Here is a 16772-nt window from a genome sequence, read left to right on the forward strand (position 1 = left end):
TTCCCGCCAGCAACACGCAAGTTTCCAGTTTCTCTATATCTTCGCCAACACCTGTTATTTCTGTTTTGGATCATAGCCACCCTTGTGGGGGTGACGGGACGTCCCCGTGTGATTCTGATTCGCATTTCCCCGATCACCCTCATTTCAAAGTTGAGAAAACTGAAGCTTAGGAAGAGTGACAAGACTGTGCAATTTCTAGGGGATCTGACACCCAGAGTCCAGATCTTGTGGCTCCTAGTCGAGGGCTTCCCTGAAGTTCCCAAAGCAGCTCTTCCGCGTGTGTGCTGTCTTAGAGGACAGAAAACCTGAAAGCTGCCGACAGTCACTTGTGCTTGTCATTGTGCCAGGAATCCCTGGGGAAGCTGACCGTCCAGGAGGGGCATGTCCCTGCCACCTGGGGGCCAGCCAGTGCCCCGCCGCACCCAGATGCCGGCCACTGCACAGAGAACCTGCTCGGAGCTACACCAGAGCCAGGGCAACAACCTGGGACAGGTAAGATGATTTTATTGCTTGTTAAGCTTCAAGATGGGAGGGCCGAAGTTTACCCTAATAAAAATGTTACATGTGGAGAACTTTGAGGGGGGAGAAACCTTACACAGATGAATGATTTTTACAAGCTGCCTGCATTTCACAACTTGACTAGATCATGGTGCCTAAGCTCAGAGTTTTCATTCCACATCAGGCTGTGCCCATTTCAGCCGGCCGATGCCCTTTACCTACTTCGTGATGGGTACTTGAATGAATGAGACATGAGATGACACAGAGGAGGTCCTGCCCTTCAGAATTTCACCTCTTGGCTCGCGTGAAATCAAATGCGCCGAGAAATATTTTTTACCTCCTGCATCCGCAGAATATGTTTGAGCAGCGTGCTGAGGTCAACGAGATGCTCCTGGCCTGCATGGCTGGCGCTGGCCCTGGCAGGCCGTCCTGAGCACTAGTGCGTCTGTCTCAGCACCTCTGTGACCCCCGTCTAGCTAGGAAACTGCACTGATGTCCCCTGTGTCCTTCTGCACCTGCCACATCATTTGCAGGGCTGCTGGGCCCTCCTCCCCCTCATGGGCTATAATTGAGTCAACATCCTTTCCATTCTGGGACATTTGGCAGGGGACAGGGTTTACAAGTGAAGGATCTTTTTTTGGGGGGGGTCTTAAGAATGATTTTGTGGTGTTTTAAAAGTAAAGGAAACAATTGTTCTTGTACAAAAACACTCTCAATTAACATTATATAGAGGCAGACATGCTACTTGTCCATCTCAGTGAATTACAGCATCAAATGCCACTAAATTCCTTCCTGAAGGATCATTTTGAAAGGTGACATCAGGGAGTGCCTCTATGTCATTTAATCCCCCTCAAAAACTGCTTTTAAGTTACACACTTTTCAATGAAGTCAAATTGCTAACAAAATGTTATTTGTTCAGCGAGTGACTCTGAAGCTGAAGAGCAACCTTTGAAGTCCCCTCCTTTTAAGTCTCACTGCGACTTTTCCCCGTGGTTGGCACCAGCAGAAGCAGGAAGGTCATTCTGAAGGGAGCTCAGAAGGTTGAGCAGAGGAGGACAGGAGCCCGTGGATTCACATCTTGGCATGTCCCTTGCCTCCCACGGGGACCCGGGGTTACGTACACTCTCCACAGGTGTCCCGATGGGCCAACGTTGTTGCTGCCAGGTGCTCTCTACACAGAGGTCATGCAATCAGGGTCTAGATAATGGGCTGGGCTGTGGGGCCGACTTCCCAGGTGACCCCTGGCTATCAACTCTGTGCCCCTGGATCTGTTGCTAACCCACTCTGTGCCTCAGTTCTCCACTGTTCCAGAGCAGATGGTGACAGGACCTACCTCACAGTGTTGGGAGGCAAATTAAGTGCATGAGAAACTCTTAGCACAGTGCTACGTCCTAACAGTCTTTGTCGACATAGGAACTTCAGGAGAGGAAAGGCATATGCAGTTAAGAGGATTTGTGTGGGAGATGTGGAGGGCATATAACACTCGGGGAGACAGTCTCCTCAAAGCAGGTGCTTCCATTGTAACTGTGTCACTATAACTCAGAATCCTAAGAAAATAGCAAATCTAATGTTCTTTTTTATGCCAGTTTCCCTTGATTATAAGATGCCACGTGCCACAGGCGGACAGATTAGCCCAAGAGTTGTGCAGGGCCCTGTAAGGAGGCACCTCCAGGACAGTGGGTCTCCAGAACCCACCTCATACATGACATCATTCCCTGCCGTCCCTGCACCGACACCTTTCCCTGCACCCCTCAGGCCACCTGCTCCTTCCTCCCTGCTTTCATTCCATTTTCTTCTTCATCATCACTGTGTGGTCACCTCCCCTGCCAGCAGTCCCCTCCGGTCCCCACCCCTCTGTCCAAGCTCCCCAGATAATGGGGCCTTCCATTCCTCCCAGTCCTCCCAGTCCTCCCAGTCCTCTGAACACACTGGAGACACAGCTAAGGCACAGTGCGGACTTGCATCCTTCTGCACCTCCCATGTGTCTTCCCAAGTTAGCCTCGTCTCTCCTCTCCTGCTCTGAGTCCTGAGTCCCCAGAGGTCAGCACCCGATGGCTTTGTGCTTCACTGTACGGCTCACAACCCGCACCTGAGGCCAAACCTACGATGAGACTAAACCAGGCACCCGAGCCCTCTGCAGAATGAACGCAAGAGCTCGGGGACCACAGAGGACAACAGCGCGACTCCTGAGGCTTTTGCCATCAGGGCAGATGGTGTAAAGAGCCCAGGCTGAAGGATTTCTGGTGTCCCCATCCTTAAAAATAACCGAGAGAGAGAGAGAGAGAGAGAGAGAGAGAAGGGCAGAAACCAAGCTTTACCCTGCCCGCCAGCCTCTCTCAGAGCACCCAGAGGGGTGGCATTTGTTAGAGGGGGGTGCTCTGTAACTGCAGAGCCAAAAACAGAACAACAGGGAGGCCACATTAGGCTGTGGAAGCTCTTTCTGAAAAAACAAAAATTTGATATTGTTTAGTTTTCCTTTTTTTTTTCTTTTCTAATTGGGAGTTTCTCTGTTTTCTCACGTTTCCCCCCTCCTCTGTCACCCCACCTTTCCCCCTCCCTCTCCCCTGTCACCCCACCTTTCATTTACATTCTCACCCCAGGACTGGACGGCCCCCCGGGGCAGAAGGGGGCAGCTCACCCTGACCCCGGCGAGCCCTCGGCGGACACAGGGCACGCCAGGCGGCCTGAGGACCCCGGAAAGCCAGTGTCCCCGGGGGGTTCTGAGTCCGAGGACAGAGGTCAAGTCAGACTCGCCCAGGAGCGCGGCTCGTCCCCCGGGAAGACGGCAGCCCCAGAAGCCAGCTCGCCCCGGAGAGCTGCTGCCCACAGGGGAGGACGCGAGGCAGACGGAGCGTCTCCAGCCAGCACCGTCCTGGCTCGAGGCCTCCTCGTGTCCCAGGAGGACACACAGCGGGTCCCCGGGGACCACAGCAAGGCTCCGCAAGCGACGGGAGTCCTCGTCCCTGAAGCCCCCCGGGGCTCCCAGAGGGCGCCGCAGGCCCGCCCCGCTCCGCCGTCACCTGCTGACAAGGCCGAAGGGGCGTGTGGCGGCGTCGCGGGGCACTGCTGCCCCGGGGAGCGGGGGGGCAGCCCCGTGACGGACATCGACAAACTCCTCAAGGAGCTGGGGGGCGCTTCAGAACCGAGACTTCAGTCTCCTCAGAAAGGGGACCGGGTGAGTCAAGAGGGACGTTCTCAGGGCCAACCTCCAGCCGGCGCTGGAAGCGGAAGTTCCCGCCACGCGGAGCCAGTCATGGGCGACCAGACGCCCACCCCGAGGAGGGCCCGGGCGGCCGCGGGCCAGCCCCCTCACCCACCGTGGGCCTCCCAGCCTTCAGTTTTAGATTCCATTAATCCTGACAAACATTTTACTGTGAACAAAAGCTTTTTGAGCAACTACTCTAGAAACTTCAGCAGTTTTCACGAAGACAGCCTGTCCCTGTCGGGCCTGGGTGACAGCACAGAGCCGTCTCTCTCATCCATGTATGGCGACGCGGAGGACTCATCCTCTGACCCCGAATCCCTCACTGAAGCCCCACGAGCTGCCACCAGGGACAACTGGTCACCTCCTCGTTCTCGCAGGGCTTCTCACAAGGAAGATACTACGGAGTCTGAGGAGGAGCCAATTGAGATTTGCTCTACAAATGGTTCCCCCAATCCACCCTCAGCTACTGCCCATGCCCCTGCCCAGGCTGCACCCTGCCCTGTGCTGGCCAAAGTTCTGCCGTTAAAGCACAGTGCTCTGAGCCAAGTGGTAGGAAATCCATGTGAGAGGGCGTCCTTTGTGCCGGGAACCTCACGCCTTTCAATTCCAAACGCTTCCCAGCCATTTTCTCTCTTGGATGTGAGCTCTCAGGAGCATGAGCGTCATGCAGACAGAGGGATGGCCCAGAACCCCGGGCCCTCACGTGAAGAAATCGTGGAAGCCACCGGCGCGAGCTCAGCTGTGGAAAGCCGCCAGCCTCCTAACACCGCCAGGCATGTTCACAACCTCACCGTCACTCTCAGCAATCTGAACTTGGTAAATGGTCTAGAACACGAATTGCTGGGTAACGAAATCCCGCATAAGAAACAAGAGACAACTGTCAGTGCAACTGAAAACCGGTCCCCCTTCAGAGGGGATGTCCCCAAGAACGGGGAGTCTCTTTTGGCCAATCTGCACATCTCCGAAAGTGAAGACCTGGATGATTTGTTACAGAAACCAAAAATGACCTCCAGGAGGCCCATCATGGCCTGGTTTAAAGAAATAAATAAAAATAACCATGGTACGCATTCCCAGGGCAAAACTGAAAAGGAGCAACCCGTGGTGCCCGCCAGAAGCCCTGACTCCAAAGGTCAGGTGTCGGGCTCCAGCCACAGAAAGGGGGTTGCTGGGCCTCAGAGCCCTCTTCAGCCGAAAGTGAGCCTGGAAAATAAAGACCCACCTAAAAAAGGTGCAGTGGAAACACTTGTCAGTAACGGCCAGAAACCCAAATCCGGTCCTAAGCTGAAGAGACTGAGCATCAAAAGCAAAAGCAAAGCCAGTACGGAGGCCCCTGTGGCCAATATGACCAAGGCTGGGGGGGCGGACCCCAGGAAACCCCTCATTTCACCCCAGGCCTCCCACAGAATGCTCTCTAAGGCAGTGGCCCACCGGGTCCACGCGCCTGAGCACCAGGAGCCCGACCAGGACGGCCCGGCCTCCCCGCGGCCTCCTCCGAGCGGGCTGGAGAGCGGGCCGCCCGCCGCCCCGGGCTCGCCCAAGGCCCCCACGGCCGAAACGGGCACCTGGGCCTTCGTGGCCCCCCACGCCGCCGCCAAGGCCCTCCCTGAGCAAGGCGCGTGCGGCAGATGGCATGCGGCCGCCCGCCCGGAGCCCGACCCAGCGTGCCCCGCCTGCGGCCCCGAGAGCAGGCCGCCCCCTGCAGCCCCGGGGGGCCGCGTGGCCTGCGGCCCGATGGATCCAGCGCCAGCCGCGGCCCAGCCCGGGCCGCCGAGCGACAAAGGCAGCAGAGTCCTCGCCGCCGGTCCCCGCGAGCCCCTCGAAAGAACCAACCAGCTGAAAATAGTTGACATTTCCTCTGAAAGGATGCCCAAGGCGGCCTGTGGCGACAAGGCCGCGGGGAGGGACCGGCTGGGAGGGCTCTTGGCCCAGGGCGAAGCCAGACCCTGTCAGCCGTCGGGGGAGCAGGCGCCCAGGCGTCCCTCGTCACTCCCGCCCCGCGCCTCCCAGCTGGAGCAGGACACCCCACGGTCCTGCAGCGCCCCGAAGCCCTGCGACTCCCCCCGGGCCAGGTGGGGCCAGGCGCCCGGCTCCCCGGGGCCGCCCAGGGGGGGCGCAGCCGCGGGCCCCGCCAGGCCGGCCACCAGGACCTACTCCATGCCAGCCCAGTTTGCCAGCCACTTCGGACGGGAGGCGCAGGCCAGCAGCGGGGGCCCCCCGGAGGCCCGGGCGTCCCGAGGCGGGGTGCTCGGCCTGGCCGACGGGCAGGGCATCTACAGCGTGAAGCCCCTTCTGGAGACCTCGAGGACCGTCCCGGCCACGGACAGCGCGGCCGCCCTCTCGGTGCAGGAAAGCAGCTGCCAGGTCACGGACAAAATCAAAGTCACCAGGAGACATTACCACTCGGAGCAGAACTACGAATCTACCTCATTTTTCTCTGTGAAGCAGAGGATCAAGTCTTTCGAGAACCTGGCCAACTCCGACCGGCTGGTGGCCAAGTCCGGCGCGGCCCCGTTTCTGTCGGCAGGCGGCAAGCCCCCCGTCGGGAGGCGGTCGTCGGGCAGCAGCGCTTCGGGGAGCCTCGGCCACCCTGGCGACCCGACGGCGAGGTCGCTGCGACGCAGCCTGAGCTCCTGCAGCGAAAGCCCCAGCGAGGCGGGCGCCCTGGGGCCGCAGCTGACCAAGTCCCCGTCCAGCACGGCGCTCACGGTGCCCCGGCCGCACGCAGCGGCCGCCGGGGACCAGGGCCCCGACCCGGACCCGAAGGGATGGCTCGGGCCCCCCGGCCCCCCCGGCCCCCCCGGCCCGGCTGCCCCCGCAGCCTCACCCGCCAAGAGGGGCAAGTCGGCGGGCCGCCGCGCGCAGCCCTCGCCCCTGTCCCGCTCCAAGCTGCAGGAGCTGAGAGCCCTGAGCATGCCCGACCTGGACAAGCTGCGCAGCGAGGACTTCCGCGCAGGGCCCGCCGCCGTGCTCTTCAGGACCGAGCTGGAGATCGTCCCCAGGAGGCCGCCGGCCTCTGCCACCGGAGGCCTCAACGGGCCCACTGCCCTCTCATGCCCCGTGCGGCCAGCAGCCGGGGCCTGTCCCGCGGGGAGCGGCCCTAAGGCCATGGAGCCCGGGGCCCCCAGCTCAGCCCACCTCGCGGGTGAAGCCGCCCGGGATCTGCCTTCTGGAAAAGGCTGGTCAGTTAAGTAAGTATCTGCCTGTCCCCTTTTATTGGAACAAACTTTTTTTTTTTTTTTTTAAGAATTACAAACCGGCTTTAGGTTTCTAGAAAAGTTGCAGAGAGAGTGCGGAGAGCAACCCTGTACCCCTCGCCCAGCCCCTCCCGATGCTGACACCTTCCCTAATCCTGGGTCAAAAGACTCCTGGCAATCCTGGATTGCCAAAAATCCAATCCTGGCAAAAGAAACTAACGCAGGAAGAACCCAGAGAGCTAAGCTGCAGGCTTCATCAGATTTCACCGACCAAACTTCACTACCGTCCCTTTCCTCTTCCAGGATCGCGCATGACATTGAGCCCCCTTGGTTTTTAATATCAGTACTAAAAAATAGTAGGGTCTGCAGGAGGGTGTTTCTGCCAGAATGTTGCTCTGCAGAGAAGCCTTGATGGGACGGGCGCTTAAGAGCAGCCACCATCAGACATGAGAGCGGACAGGGCAGGCCCCGCCTCAGCTTGGGACAGTCGGGGCCTTCGAAGGTGACCAGAGTTAAGCAGAAAATTTCTAATGTATCTTAAAGGGTATTTTTTCATGTCACATTTTCTGTTGAGGGCAGCCCGGGTGGCTCAGCGGTTTAGGGCCGCCTTCAGCCCAGGGTGTGGTCCTGGAGACGGGGGATCGAGTCCCATGTCAGGCTCCCTGCATGGAGCCTGCTTCTCCCTCTGCCTGTGTCTCTGCCTCTCTCTGTGTGTCTGTCATGAATAAATAAAATCTTTTAAAAATTAAAAAATTAAAATAATTTAAGAAAATAAATTTTCTGTTGAGCTCCAGGATTGGTTCCTTCACATCCAAGGGATCCCAGAAGCCAGTCACTCCCAGTGCTGCTGGTGGTGAATGAAGTTCCTGTTCAGCACTCAGGATTCTTCCCGTAGTTTATTGTTTGTTTGGTTTTTTGTTCTTTTTTTTTTTTAAGATTTATTTATTTATTCATGACAGGCAGAGAGAGGGGGCGGGGGGCAGAGACACAGGCAGAGGGAGAAGCAGGCTCCATGCAGGGAGCCCGATGTGGGACTCCATCCCGGTCTCCAGGATTGAGGCCTGGGCCAAAGGTGGCGCCAAACCGCTGGGCCACCGGGGCTGGCCTCTTCCCCTAGTTTGAATGGAGAGTTACGCTGACCAAAATACAGCCTGACAATCAGAAAATGCCTGCAGTTTGATGGAAAGGAGAGATCATTTTAAACACGTCCTTATGAAATGGAAAAATGGCCTTTTTCTTTAATGTTCTTCAACCATATTTCTGTCTTTAGTCTGGATCAACTTCTCGTCTCCGCGGGGGACCAGCAAAGACTGCAGTCTGTTTTATCATCGGTGGGGTCAAAGTCCACCGTCCTAACTCTCATTCAGGAAGCGAGAGCACAATCAGAGGTGAGTGAACTGGGACAAGCCAGGGCCAGGCAGCGGCGGGGGCGTGTGGCCAGGTGCCCCCCCCCCCCCCCCCCCCCCCCCCCCCCGGCGCCCCCAAGAGCCCAGGATTGCTCTGCCCTGTCCGTCCGCACAGGCGGGTCTGCCGCAGGGTCTGACTTCCCGCTCACTTGCAGCTTGCTCCTCAGGCTACACCTCGTCCTGAAGTTCAGGGGCCAGATCTGTGCAGCTGATGTTTTCTTTCCCCACTGGTGACTGGTTACCATCCTCCTGACCCCCCACACCCGGGTTGTCTGCCCGGGGCCCTCAGAACCCAGCTAGGCAGCTTGGAAATGAGAGGGAATAGCCACAAGCAGGTCTCTCTGCGCCTAGGTGGACGTTAACTACTAGTCAAGGGAGCCACCTGCTGGGGAAACGGGTTAGCGTCTGCGTGGCCCTACCTGGGCCCCTGTGTAAGAGCCTCTGAAGCCTGGGGTTCAAGACCATGTGGCTAAAGGGTCCTTCAATAAATTGGAGGTGACAGTAAACAACAACAAAAGAACCCGTAGGTTCATATCTAGAATACGTCTCTGAAGAATAACATTAATTTCCCAGGACGGCCCACAGAGATTTGAACCCCTAATAAATGAATATTTCTATTTAGAGGCAAAAAGCAAATATGAACAATTTTTCTCGACGGGTAATACGCCTGGGTCACTGACAGATCCGAGAACACTGTTCCGGAAATTCTAACATTACCCAGAGGGGCTGTGACGTTGGCATCTACTGGGGAGTGAACCAGGATGGACAGGGGACCGGTCGCCCTTAGCCCGGGCCCGCTCTGGTCCTCAGCCTACTGGTTTGGGTCTGCACAGTTCACCTTCAGACGTCCAGCATTTTTCACTTTCAGTAAAAGGGACTATGCTGTCATTTCCTTTCTTCCTTCGACTTGTTGTGACAGTAAGTACGCGGCTCCTGCACACAAGTCCTGTCCTGGCATTTCCAGTCACGGTGGCACGGGGGGATCACGCTCTGCCGGGTCCCTTTACCTCCAGACATTCTGCAGCGTGAGATAAAGCGTAGAAGGAGAAAAGGAGAAAGTCTCAACCAACCTCACAGATGAGATTCACACATTTTCATGAACCACAAACAAAATGGGAGACTCTGTGTGTGGACAGGAAGGGGACAGAGCGCCTCCCCGGAGTGGGGGCACAACCTGGGGCCTCCCACCCCCCTCGCTCCGGTCCCACACTCACCACCAGACAAGAACTGAGGTTTCACATGGAAGGGCCTTCCTACCTGGATCAGAAGGCGGCTTTCCCCCTTCCTTTCCTGCAGCCTTCAGTTGCTCTTTGAGTGAGTGTGGTTTTGTGGGTGCCAAAAGTGGGACTGCACACGATTCCCCCGTGGCTTACTGTAGGGGAGACCGTAAGCGATTGGAGGCCAAAAACAAGCCCTGGTCCTCTGGCCGCAACACACGCAAACCTTGGGGAGCTCTTGGTGGTGGGTGTCGCTTCCCTGATGCTGTGCTAAGCTGCTTAGAGGCCAGATTTGGCCTGACAGCTCCTGGGACACTTGTATCTCAAATGCAACCAGGAAAAAAATTTTGAGTAGTTAAAATTGGGGTATTATGTCCTAGAATGCAAGAGAATCCCATTTTCAAATATTCCCTATTTTGGGATCAAACATTACCTCCCAGAAGCTACACAGAAGTCAGGTACCAGAACCCACACTCCCATTTTCATGGAGAAAGCCTCGTCGTCCTCATCCTCTCCACTGAGCGGTGTCTGAGCGGGTGAACGGCAGGACTCGCTCGTAAAGTCAAAATCCCCCCAGAGGTCTGCCCAATATTCTAGTGTCAATGTATGGAGATTTGGTTTGAATGAACTTCTTTAGGGAGGTGTAAATGCACAGGGGTTACCCTTTAGGACCCACAAATAGGACTAAAATGACTTTTAAATATTGGCTTCCTTCCCCAGCGTAATATGGAGCTGGTTCTTTCAATGTTTTCACTCTTTCGCCAAAGCAACCTTTAAGCGTTATTGTTCAATTCTTTTTCTGTTGCTGGGTTGAGAACACCTTGAATTGATAGATTATAAATCACTTCATGGGGGCCCTAGCAATGCAGATCTTTAAAATGTTGCTAAATCATATATACAGCATGTGGGCAAAGGAAGTCAAAATTCAGATTAATTAGCCCAGCTTCAATTATTTTAAAATGTTTTATTTCAAGGTATCTTTTGTTTGATGCTTGAAACATAGGGCAGTCTTCTGTTACCTAACCCTGGGACATGACTAGGAATGTTCTAGTCTCAATACAGGTTGACAGTTTTAAAGTACTTTATGTTTGTTTGTTTTTTTTTTTAACATACTTTGTATTTTATCACCATCACTTCATTCCCTGCACCTGGAATCCAATGAACTGAACATGGCAGGAGGGGGACATAACCAACGGCCTCAGTGGGCTCTCATCCTGTGGCAAACATCTCTCTGCTGCTGTTGACACTGGCTTGGCTAAACTGTAGACTTCAACAGTAGAATAAAGAAGCCCCTTCATGATCAAATTGTGTGCTATGATCAGATTTGGGAAGACACAATCTTGTGCCTAGTATAGCTCCTATGTTTGTCCCCTGCCCCTGCCTCATCCTGGTCCATGTCCACCCTGCCAGCAGTTCCATAGCTACAGGATAGACACTCAAAACTCTATGTCAGCACCACCCAGGAGGGGTGCACGATGTTTGGGAAGAGACTCCTCCGATTCCAATATGGTGGGAAAACTCTAGAATAACCACTGGGGTTCATGGCGACCAGCTCTGCAGCACTGCAAGAGGACTCACATCAGAGCTTCCTAACTCTTGGCACAAGGAACGTGCAGCTGACTCTTGAGCAACACAGCTCCACTGATGCACGAGGCTCTACGGCACTATAAATGTGCTCTCTTCCTTAGGATTCTCCTAATCACATTCTTTTTCTCTAGCTTTAGGAATAGAGTCTACAACACAACATAGAAAAGATGTGTTAGCAACTGTTCATGTCATAAGTAAGGCTTCCAGTCAAGGGCAGGTTATTAGTAGTTAAGTTTTAGGGACAAAATTATATGCAGATCTGACGGCACAGAGGTCGGTGAGCCAACCCCCGTGCTATTCAGCGGCCAACTGTACTTTTTTCTGTTTCTTTTTACTAGAACAAAGAAGATGTTTGCTTCATCGTCTTGAATAAAAAAGAAGGCTCAGGTCTGGGATTCACTGTGGCAGGAGGGACAGACGTGGAGCCAAAATCAATTGTGGTAAGTGACAAAGTCAAGATGCTCTCACGAAAGCCACTCCCAAAGCAGCCTCACGTGTGATCAGGACAAAATTCAGGTCAGCGAGTTCAAAGAATGCTGGTGTTTGTTTACCCCAACAGGACAAAAATGGAAAAGTGGGGAAAGTCGTACATAATCTAGTCATTGGCAGAGATGCATATTTTTACCACAGAGCTGACTGACGCACAGACCAAGCGACCTAGTCGGTGCCAATACACAGAAGCACACTTTTCTGTGGTAGCCTCATATTCACCTGAACACTTTATTGAAGCACTAGAGAAACACTAGGATCAACCAAACCTACGTGCACTTTTGAAGTTACTTCCCCCTCAAGAACAACCTAAAATTTTAGATCACGCAAAGGCCTTTGAGATCATTAGGGAGGCCACCGTCATGAGACAAGACCAGGTCCTGTTTGGTTTTGTATTATTATTGCCCCATGGAGCACCAGGCACATATTAGACGCCAGCAAGAAGTTGGGGAAGAATTGTAGTCAGATGCTGACAGACATTTCTAATTCCATCTCTCAGGCTTTCAATAAACCACATTCGTATGATTTGAAAAACTGCCATTAGAAAGTTCCTCAACTATAGATTTGTAGCTGCCCTTTTGCTTTTCCTGGAGGTTATAAGTGACTCTGGTGTTTGTCTTCTCCTCACCTCAGGTGCACAGGGTGTGTTCTCAGGGGGCTGCTTCTCAGGAAGGGACTGTGAACCGAGGGGATTTCCTTCTGTCCGTCAATGGTGCCTCGCTGGCTGGCTTAGCCCACGGGGATGTCCTAAAGATCCTGCACCAAGCACAGCTGCACAGAGATGTCCTCGTAGTCATCAAGAGAGGGAACGATCAGCCCGGACCCTCCAGTAGGCAGGAAGCCAACGGGAAGGGCTCATTCTCCAGAAAGACCAGCCCCTTGGAGCCTGGTATAGGTAAGATATTCGTTTACCCCCCAGCAGGGTGTGAGCAGCCGAAAGAGTCGCTTCTGGTTGAACACAAAGGAATATAACTACTGTCATCTGGGTCAGAGGAATAAAATGCAGGGGCGCCTGGGTGGCTTGGTTAAGCGTCTCTTGATTTCAACTCAGGTTGTGATCTCAGGGTTGTGAGATCGAGCCCCATGTCAGGCTCCACACTGGGCTTGGAGCCTGCTTGAGATTCTCTCTCTTCCCCCTATTCTCCCTGCCCCCGCCCCAAACCATCTCTCTCCCTCTAAAAAGAAGAAGAAGAAGAAGAAGAAGAAGAAGGAGAAGGAGAAGGAGAAGGAGAAGGAGAAGGAGAAGGAGAAGGAGAAGGAGAAGAAGAAGAAGAAGAAGAAGAAGAAGAAGAAGAAGAAGAAGAAGAAGAAGAAGAAGAAGAAGAAGAAGAAGGAAGAAGGAAGAAGAAGAGGAGGAGGAGGAGGAAGAGGAGGAGGAGGAGGAAGAAAGAAGAAATAATAAGAAATCAAATGTGGTGAGGTCTAATGTTTGTGGATGCTTCTTGAAAAAGCAGTGTTCCAAGTAAGTTAGAAACCACCCCCCCAGCAGTTAAAGCCATACCGTTGAAGATTTTAAACAACTGCTTGACAGCTTCTCTACATGTGCTAAGAAGGAAGCCCTTTCACATTTACATCTTCTTAGGACTTTCGTGGTCAGCCAGTAAAACACAGAACTCTTGTGATGAGGGGAATCATGTAGAGTATGTAGAAAGAAATTCCAGAACTGAAATTTGTCCTTGGAAACCATCAGAGTTTCTAGTCTTTCCTGTTTTAGAAAAACCTAAGGAAATGGGGGGAGGGGCACAAATGCTTAAAAACAGAGACTGTAGCCTTCGTCAACCAAAAGGAGTTGATAAAAAGAGGTTCAGAAGTGGATTTCCTATGTGCCCTCCGTACTGTCAGCCTAGGGCTCGCTGGGAAGGCATTGGAGGTATTTGCTCGGAACTAGGTACAAGGCTGATTGCGGCCTTCAGAGAACCACTTCCGACCTCAGTGGTGTCCTCACCTTTGGAGTTCAGGAGCAATGTCTTTAGCCCAGAGAGCAAGGAGAACCTGTGGAAGCTCGGGTCAGGGCGCTGCCTTCAGGGGAGGCCTTTGGTTTCTTCTCGACCTCTCTCCCCAGTAAAGTCAAGGGTAGCTGAACTCCTCTCTGTTCACTCGGCTGCGTGGTGGCCTGGGCTGTGTGTGATTGCTTTGCTGAAAATAGCACACATTTCCACTGAACAAATGGGCAAGTCTTCTTGTCCAGATGCCTCCACGGGCCAAGAGTGTTCTCAGCCTTCTCCTCCATTGTCTTGCTCTTGCTCTTCTAAAAAACGGAAGCACTTCCTGATATCGGGAAACATCTTCAGTCATCAGACCTTAGGCTCACCTTTGCTCCACCACTCGCTGTACTTTCAGCGGGATCCTAGAAATTTAGCGTCATAGGAAACCACCTGGCACTTAATCCCGACAGCTTTCAGAGTTCTTAAGACTCAAGAAGTCAGCATATGGAAGGTTATCCTGTCATTTATAATCATTAAGTGTTCCTGTGCTACTTCAGAACACATCTGGCCTAAAAAAAAAAAAAAGAAAGAAAAGAAAACACATCTGGCCTTGAACCTGATTCTACAGAGTTACCAACTTGTAAGCACATGCAGGGCTTAAATTTCATTTTTTCACATCTCTATTCCTTACAATTCCCCTGCCCAGCGCTCCACCCAACCCTTGCAGGTGTCCCTTAATGTGCCTGGAGAGCAGCCCACGTGGGGACTGATGCGGTGGGCTGGATCATCCATGCGGTGGGTTGGATCACAGGAGAGGCACCTAGGAAGCTTTTTAAGATCCTACTGCCCAGCAAATTCCCCAGCTCAATTAAGTCATAAACCCTGAGGGGTGAGGGCCCAGGCCTAGCGTCACTAGGAGAATCCAGCCAGAGCTGAGGGCCACTGTAATGCGCCTGCTTTCCTGTTTAAGAGCAAGTGAAATCACCTACTGAAAAACCGTTGCTGCTCCTGTTAGCACAGCTCCTCCGGCCCACATGGAACGTGAAGTGACCTTTAAACCACACTAATGGACTGAACTTTATGTTCAAAGGCAGGGATGCTGGCTACCTTGGCCTCAGCCCAAAGCGGGCAGGTTACTCTGTGGTCCTTCCCCTCCCGCCCCCCACAACCCAGGGCACCTGTCCACTCACCTCCTTAACGTCCTTCGCTGGTAAAGCGTGCAAATAAGAGAAATAAAAGGCGAGCTGACCATCTCCACTCAGACCTCAGGGATGGCCCCTAGCCAGGCCGCTCCAAACCAGCACACACAGCAGGTGCCAGTTTGTTGCAGGGCAGGACCCGTTGCCAGGGAAACGTCCCCCCACACCCCTCAGCCTGCGTGGAGGCTAAGGCGGCCGGTGTGTGATGAAGACACACGACGGGAGCACATGTGGCAGCAGGGGGAAGGACGGGAGCTCTGGAATCCGTGCTCACAGGTGTGAGGTGTGGCACTGGCTTTCCAGTGCCAGGCTGCCATCGGCGGGCAGGGGCGGCAGGAAACCCAACTTGACTCTCCGAGCGTGACGTTGCTGGGACACAGCCACAAGGTGTGGGGCTCACCAAGGGCAGTTTGACCTCTGCGCGTTTCCAGTCCACGCGGGCACGAGAGTCTCCTCCGTGCTTACGGGCCGTGCCTGGCGCCCCTGGGTGGCTCCGTCGGTTGGCGGCCTGGCTCTTGCTGTCGGCTCAGGTCCTGGCTCAGGTCCTGATCTGGGGATGCTGGGCTCAAGCCCGGTGTGGAACCACTTGGGCCCCGCGCCCAGCGGGGAGTCTGCTGCTCTCCTCCCCCCTCTGGCACTGCCCACCCCTGCTCACTGGCTTGCATGCGCACACCCGCTCGCTTGCTCTCAAATGTTAAAAAAAAGAGCAAATGGTGCAGGTGCAGCAGGAACACACCCACAAGGTCAGCTCCAAATCTGGGGCACCCATCCCGACGCTGGCTTCAAAGGTAGATGGGACTCAGGGGTGCCAGGGGAACACATCTGGGGGACCGGAGAGGAGGTGATGAGTGACCTTGTCATTGCCATCCTTGCGGATGTCGTCGCTGCAGGGAGAAGCGTACCTTCGCACGACGCGCTGTGTGTGGAAGTGCTGAAGACGTCTGCTGGGCTGGGACTGAGTCTGGACGGAGGAAAGTCCTCAGTGGCTGGAGACGGGCCCCTGTTCATCAAGAGGGTGTACAAAGGTAACGCCAGGAAAGCCAGTGCGCTGGGCCCCGTGCACGACTGCGCCTTCGTTTGGAAAATGTTCTCGTTCTTTCTCACAGGCTGTCCTGTGTGTCAGCCTCCGTGTCTTACACGCAGGAACCCCGCTGCCTGTCAGACAGGTACTATTATCATCACTCCTGGTCCGCGTGCCGCAGGGGAATTAAACAGCCCCCAGGTCACCCAGGTATAAGCCCGGCCGAGCAGGCCTTGCCCCCAAGCAGCCCGGCTCCGAGGTCTGTGTCCCGAGCCTCCGTAACCTCCCCCGGACCCGTGTAGCCACAACTGATGTGAACACACACCAGGCGAAGGGGAGGCCGTGAGCACTGCCGGTCAGGGGCATTCCCGTGGCTCGGGACCGTATTCGGTTAAAGTTGCAAATACTAGACTTCAGGGAAGTGACGCTGAGAGCAGTGCAGATCACTGAAGCATGTGGTAGGCACAGGGCTCTTCGTGGACTTGAATAATCGTTTTACGATCTTGGACAGTTCTCCAAAATCTCTCCAGGATCCTGTGCTGAACGATTAGATTAGAAGTTTAAGGGGCGGCCCGGGTGGCTCAGCAGTTAAGCGCCCACCTTCAGTCCGGGGTGTGATCCTGGGGACCCAGGATCGAGTCCCACATCGGGCTCCCTGCATGGAGCCTGCTTCTCCCTCTGCCTGTGTCTCTGCCTCTCTCTGTGTTGAATGAATGAATGAATGAATGAATGAATGAAGTATAATTATACTGAGGCACCTGGGGGGCTCAGTCAGGTAAGCGTCCAACTCTTGGTTTCAGCTCAAGACCTCGTCCCAGGCTCCGTGCTCAGCAGGGAGTCTGCTTGAAGATTCCCCTCTCTCCACTCTGCCTCTCTCCTCCAGCTCCTGCACGTACCCAGTCATTCTCTAAATAAGTAATCTTTCTTTAAAAAGTGTAATTATACTAATAATATCAGTAACATATAAAAATCTGTATATCCTATATGTAAAATACTGTTACAGTACAGCAATGTTAACAGTATCAGTGTGT

The 16772-nt window shown here is 54.2% G+C and overlaps 1 protein-coding gene across 5 annotated transcripts in view; it reads left to right on the forward strand.

The window, feature by feature from the left end:
* Positions 1-16772, forward strand: part of PDZD2 (PDZ domain containing 2) — a 360029-nt gene that overhangs the window by 339652 nt on the left and 3605 nt on the right. For 4 of the 5 annotated variants that reach the window (XM_041749707.1, XM_041749705.1, XM_041749708.1 and 1 more), the window contains 6 exons: positions 348-492; positions 3099-6891; positions 8168-8285; positions 11446-11547; positions 12230-12491; positions 15611-15745. In XM_041749707.1, the coding sequence (XP_041605641.1) occupies positions 348-492; positions 3099-6891; positions 8168-8285; positions 11446-11547; positions 12230-12491; positions 15611-15745 (4555 nt within the window). The remainder of the gene's footprint in view (positions 1-347; positions 493-3098; positions 6892-8167; positions 8286-11445; positions 11548-12229; positions 12492-15610; positions 15746-16772) is intronic. The other variant, XM_041749706.1, reaches the window with a different exon arrangement.

Source organism: Vulpes lagopus, chromosome 3 (assembly GCF_018345385.1).
Source record: "Vulpes lagopus strain Blue_001 chromosome 3, ASM1834538v1, whole genome shotgun sequence".
NCBI classification, from domain to species: domain Eukaryota; kingdom Metazoa; phylum Chordata; class Mammalia; order Carnivora; family Canidae; genus Vulpes; species Vulpes lagopus.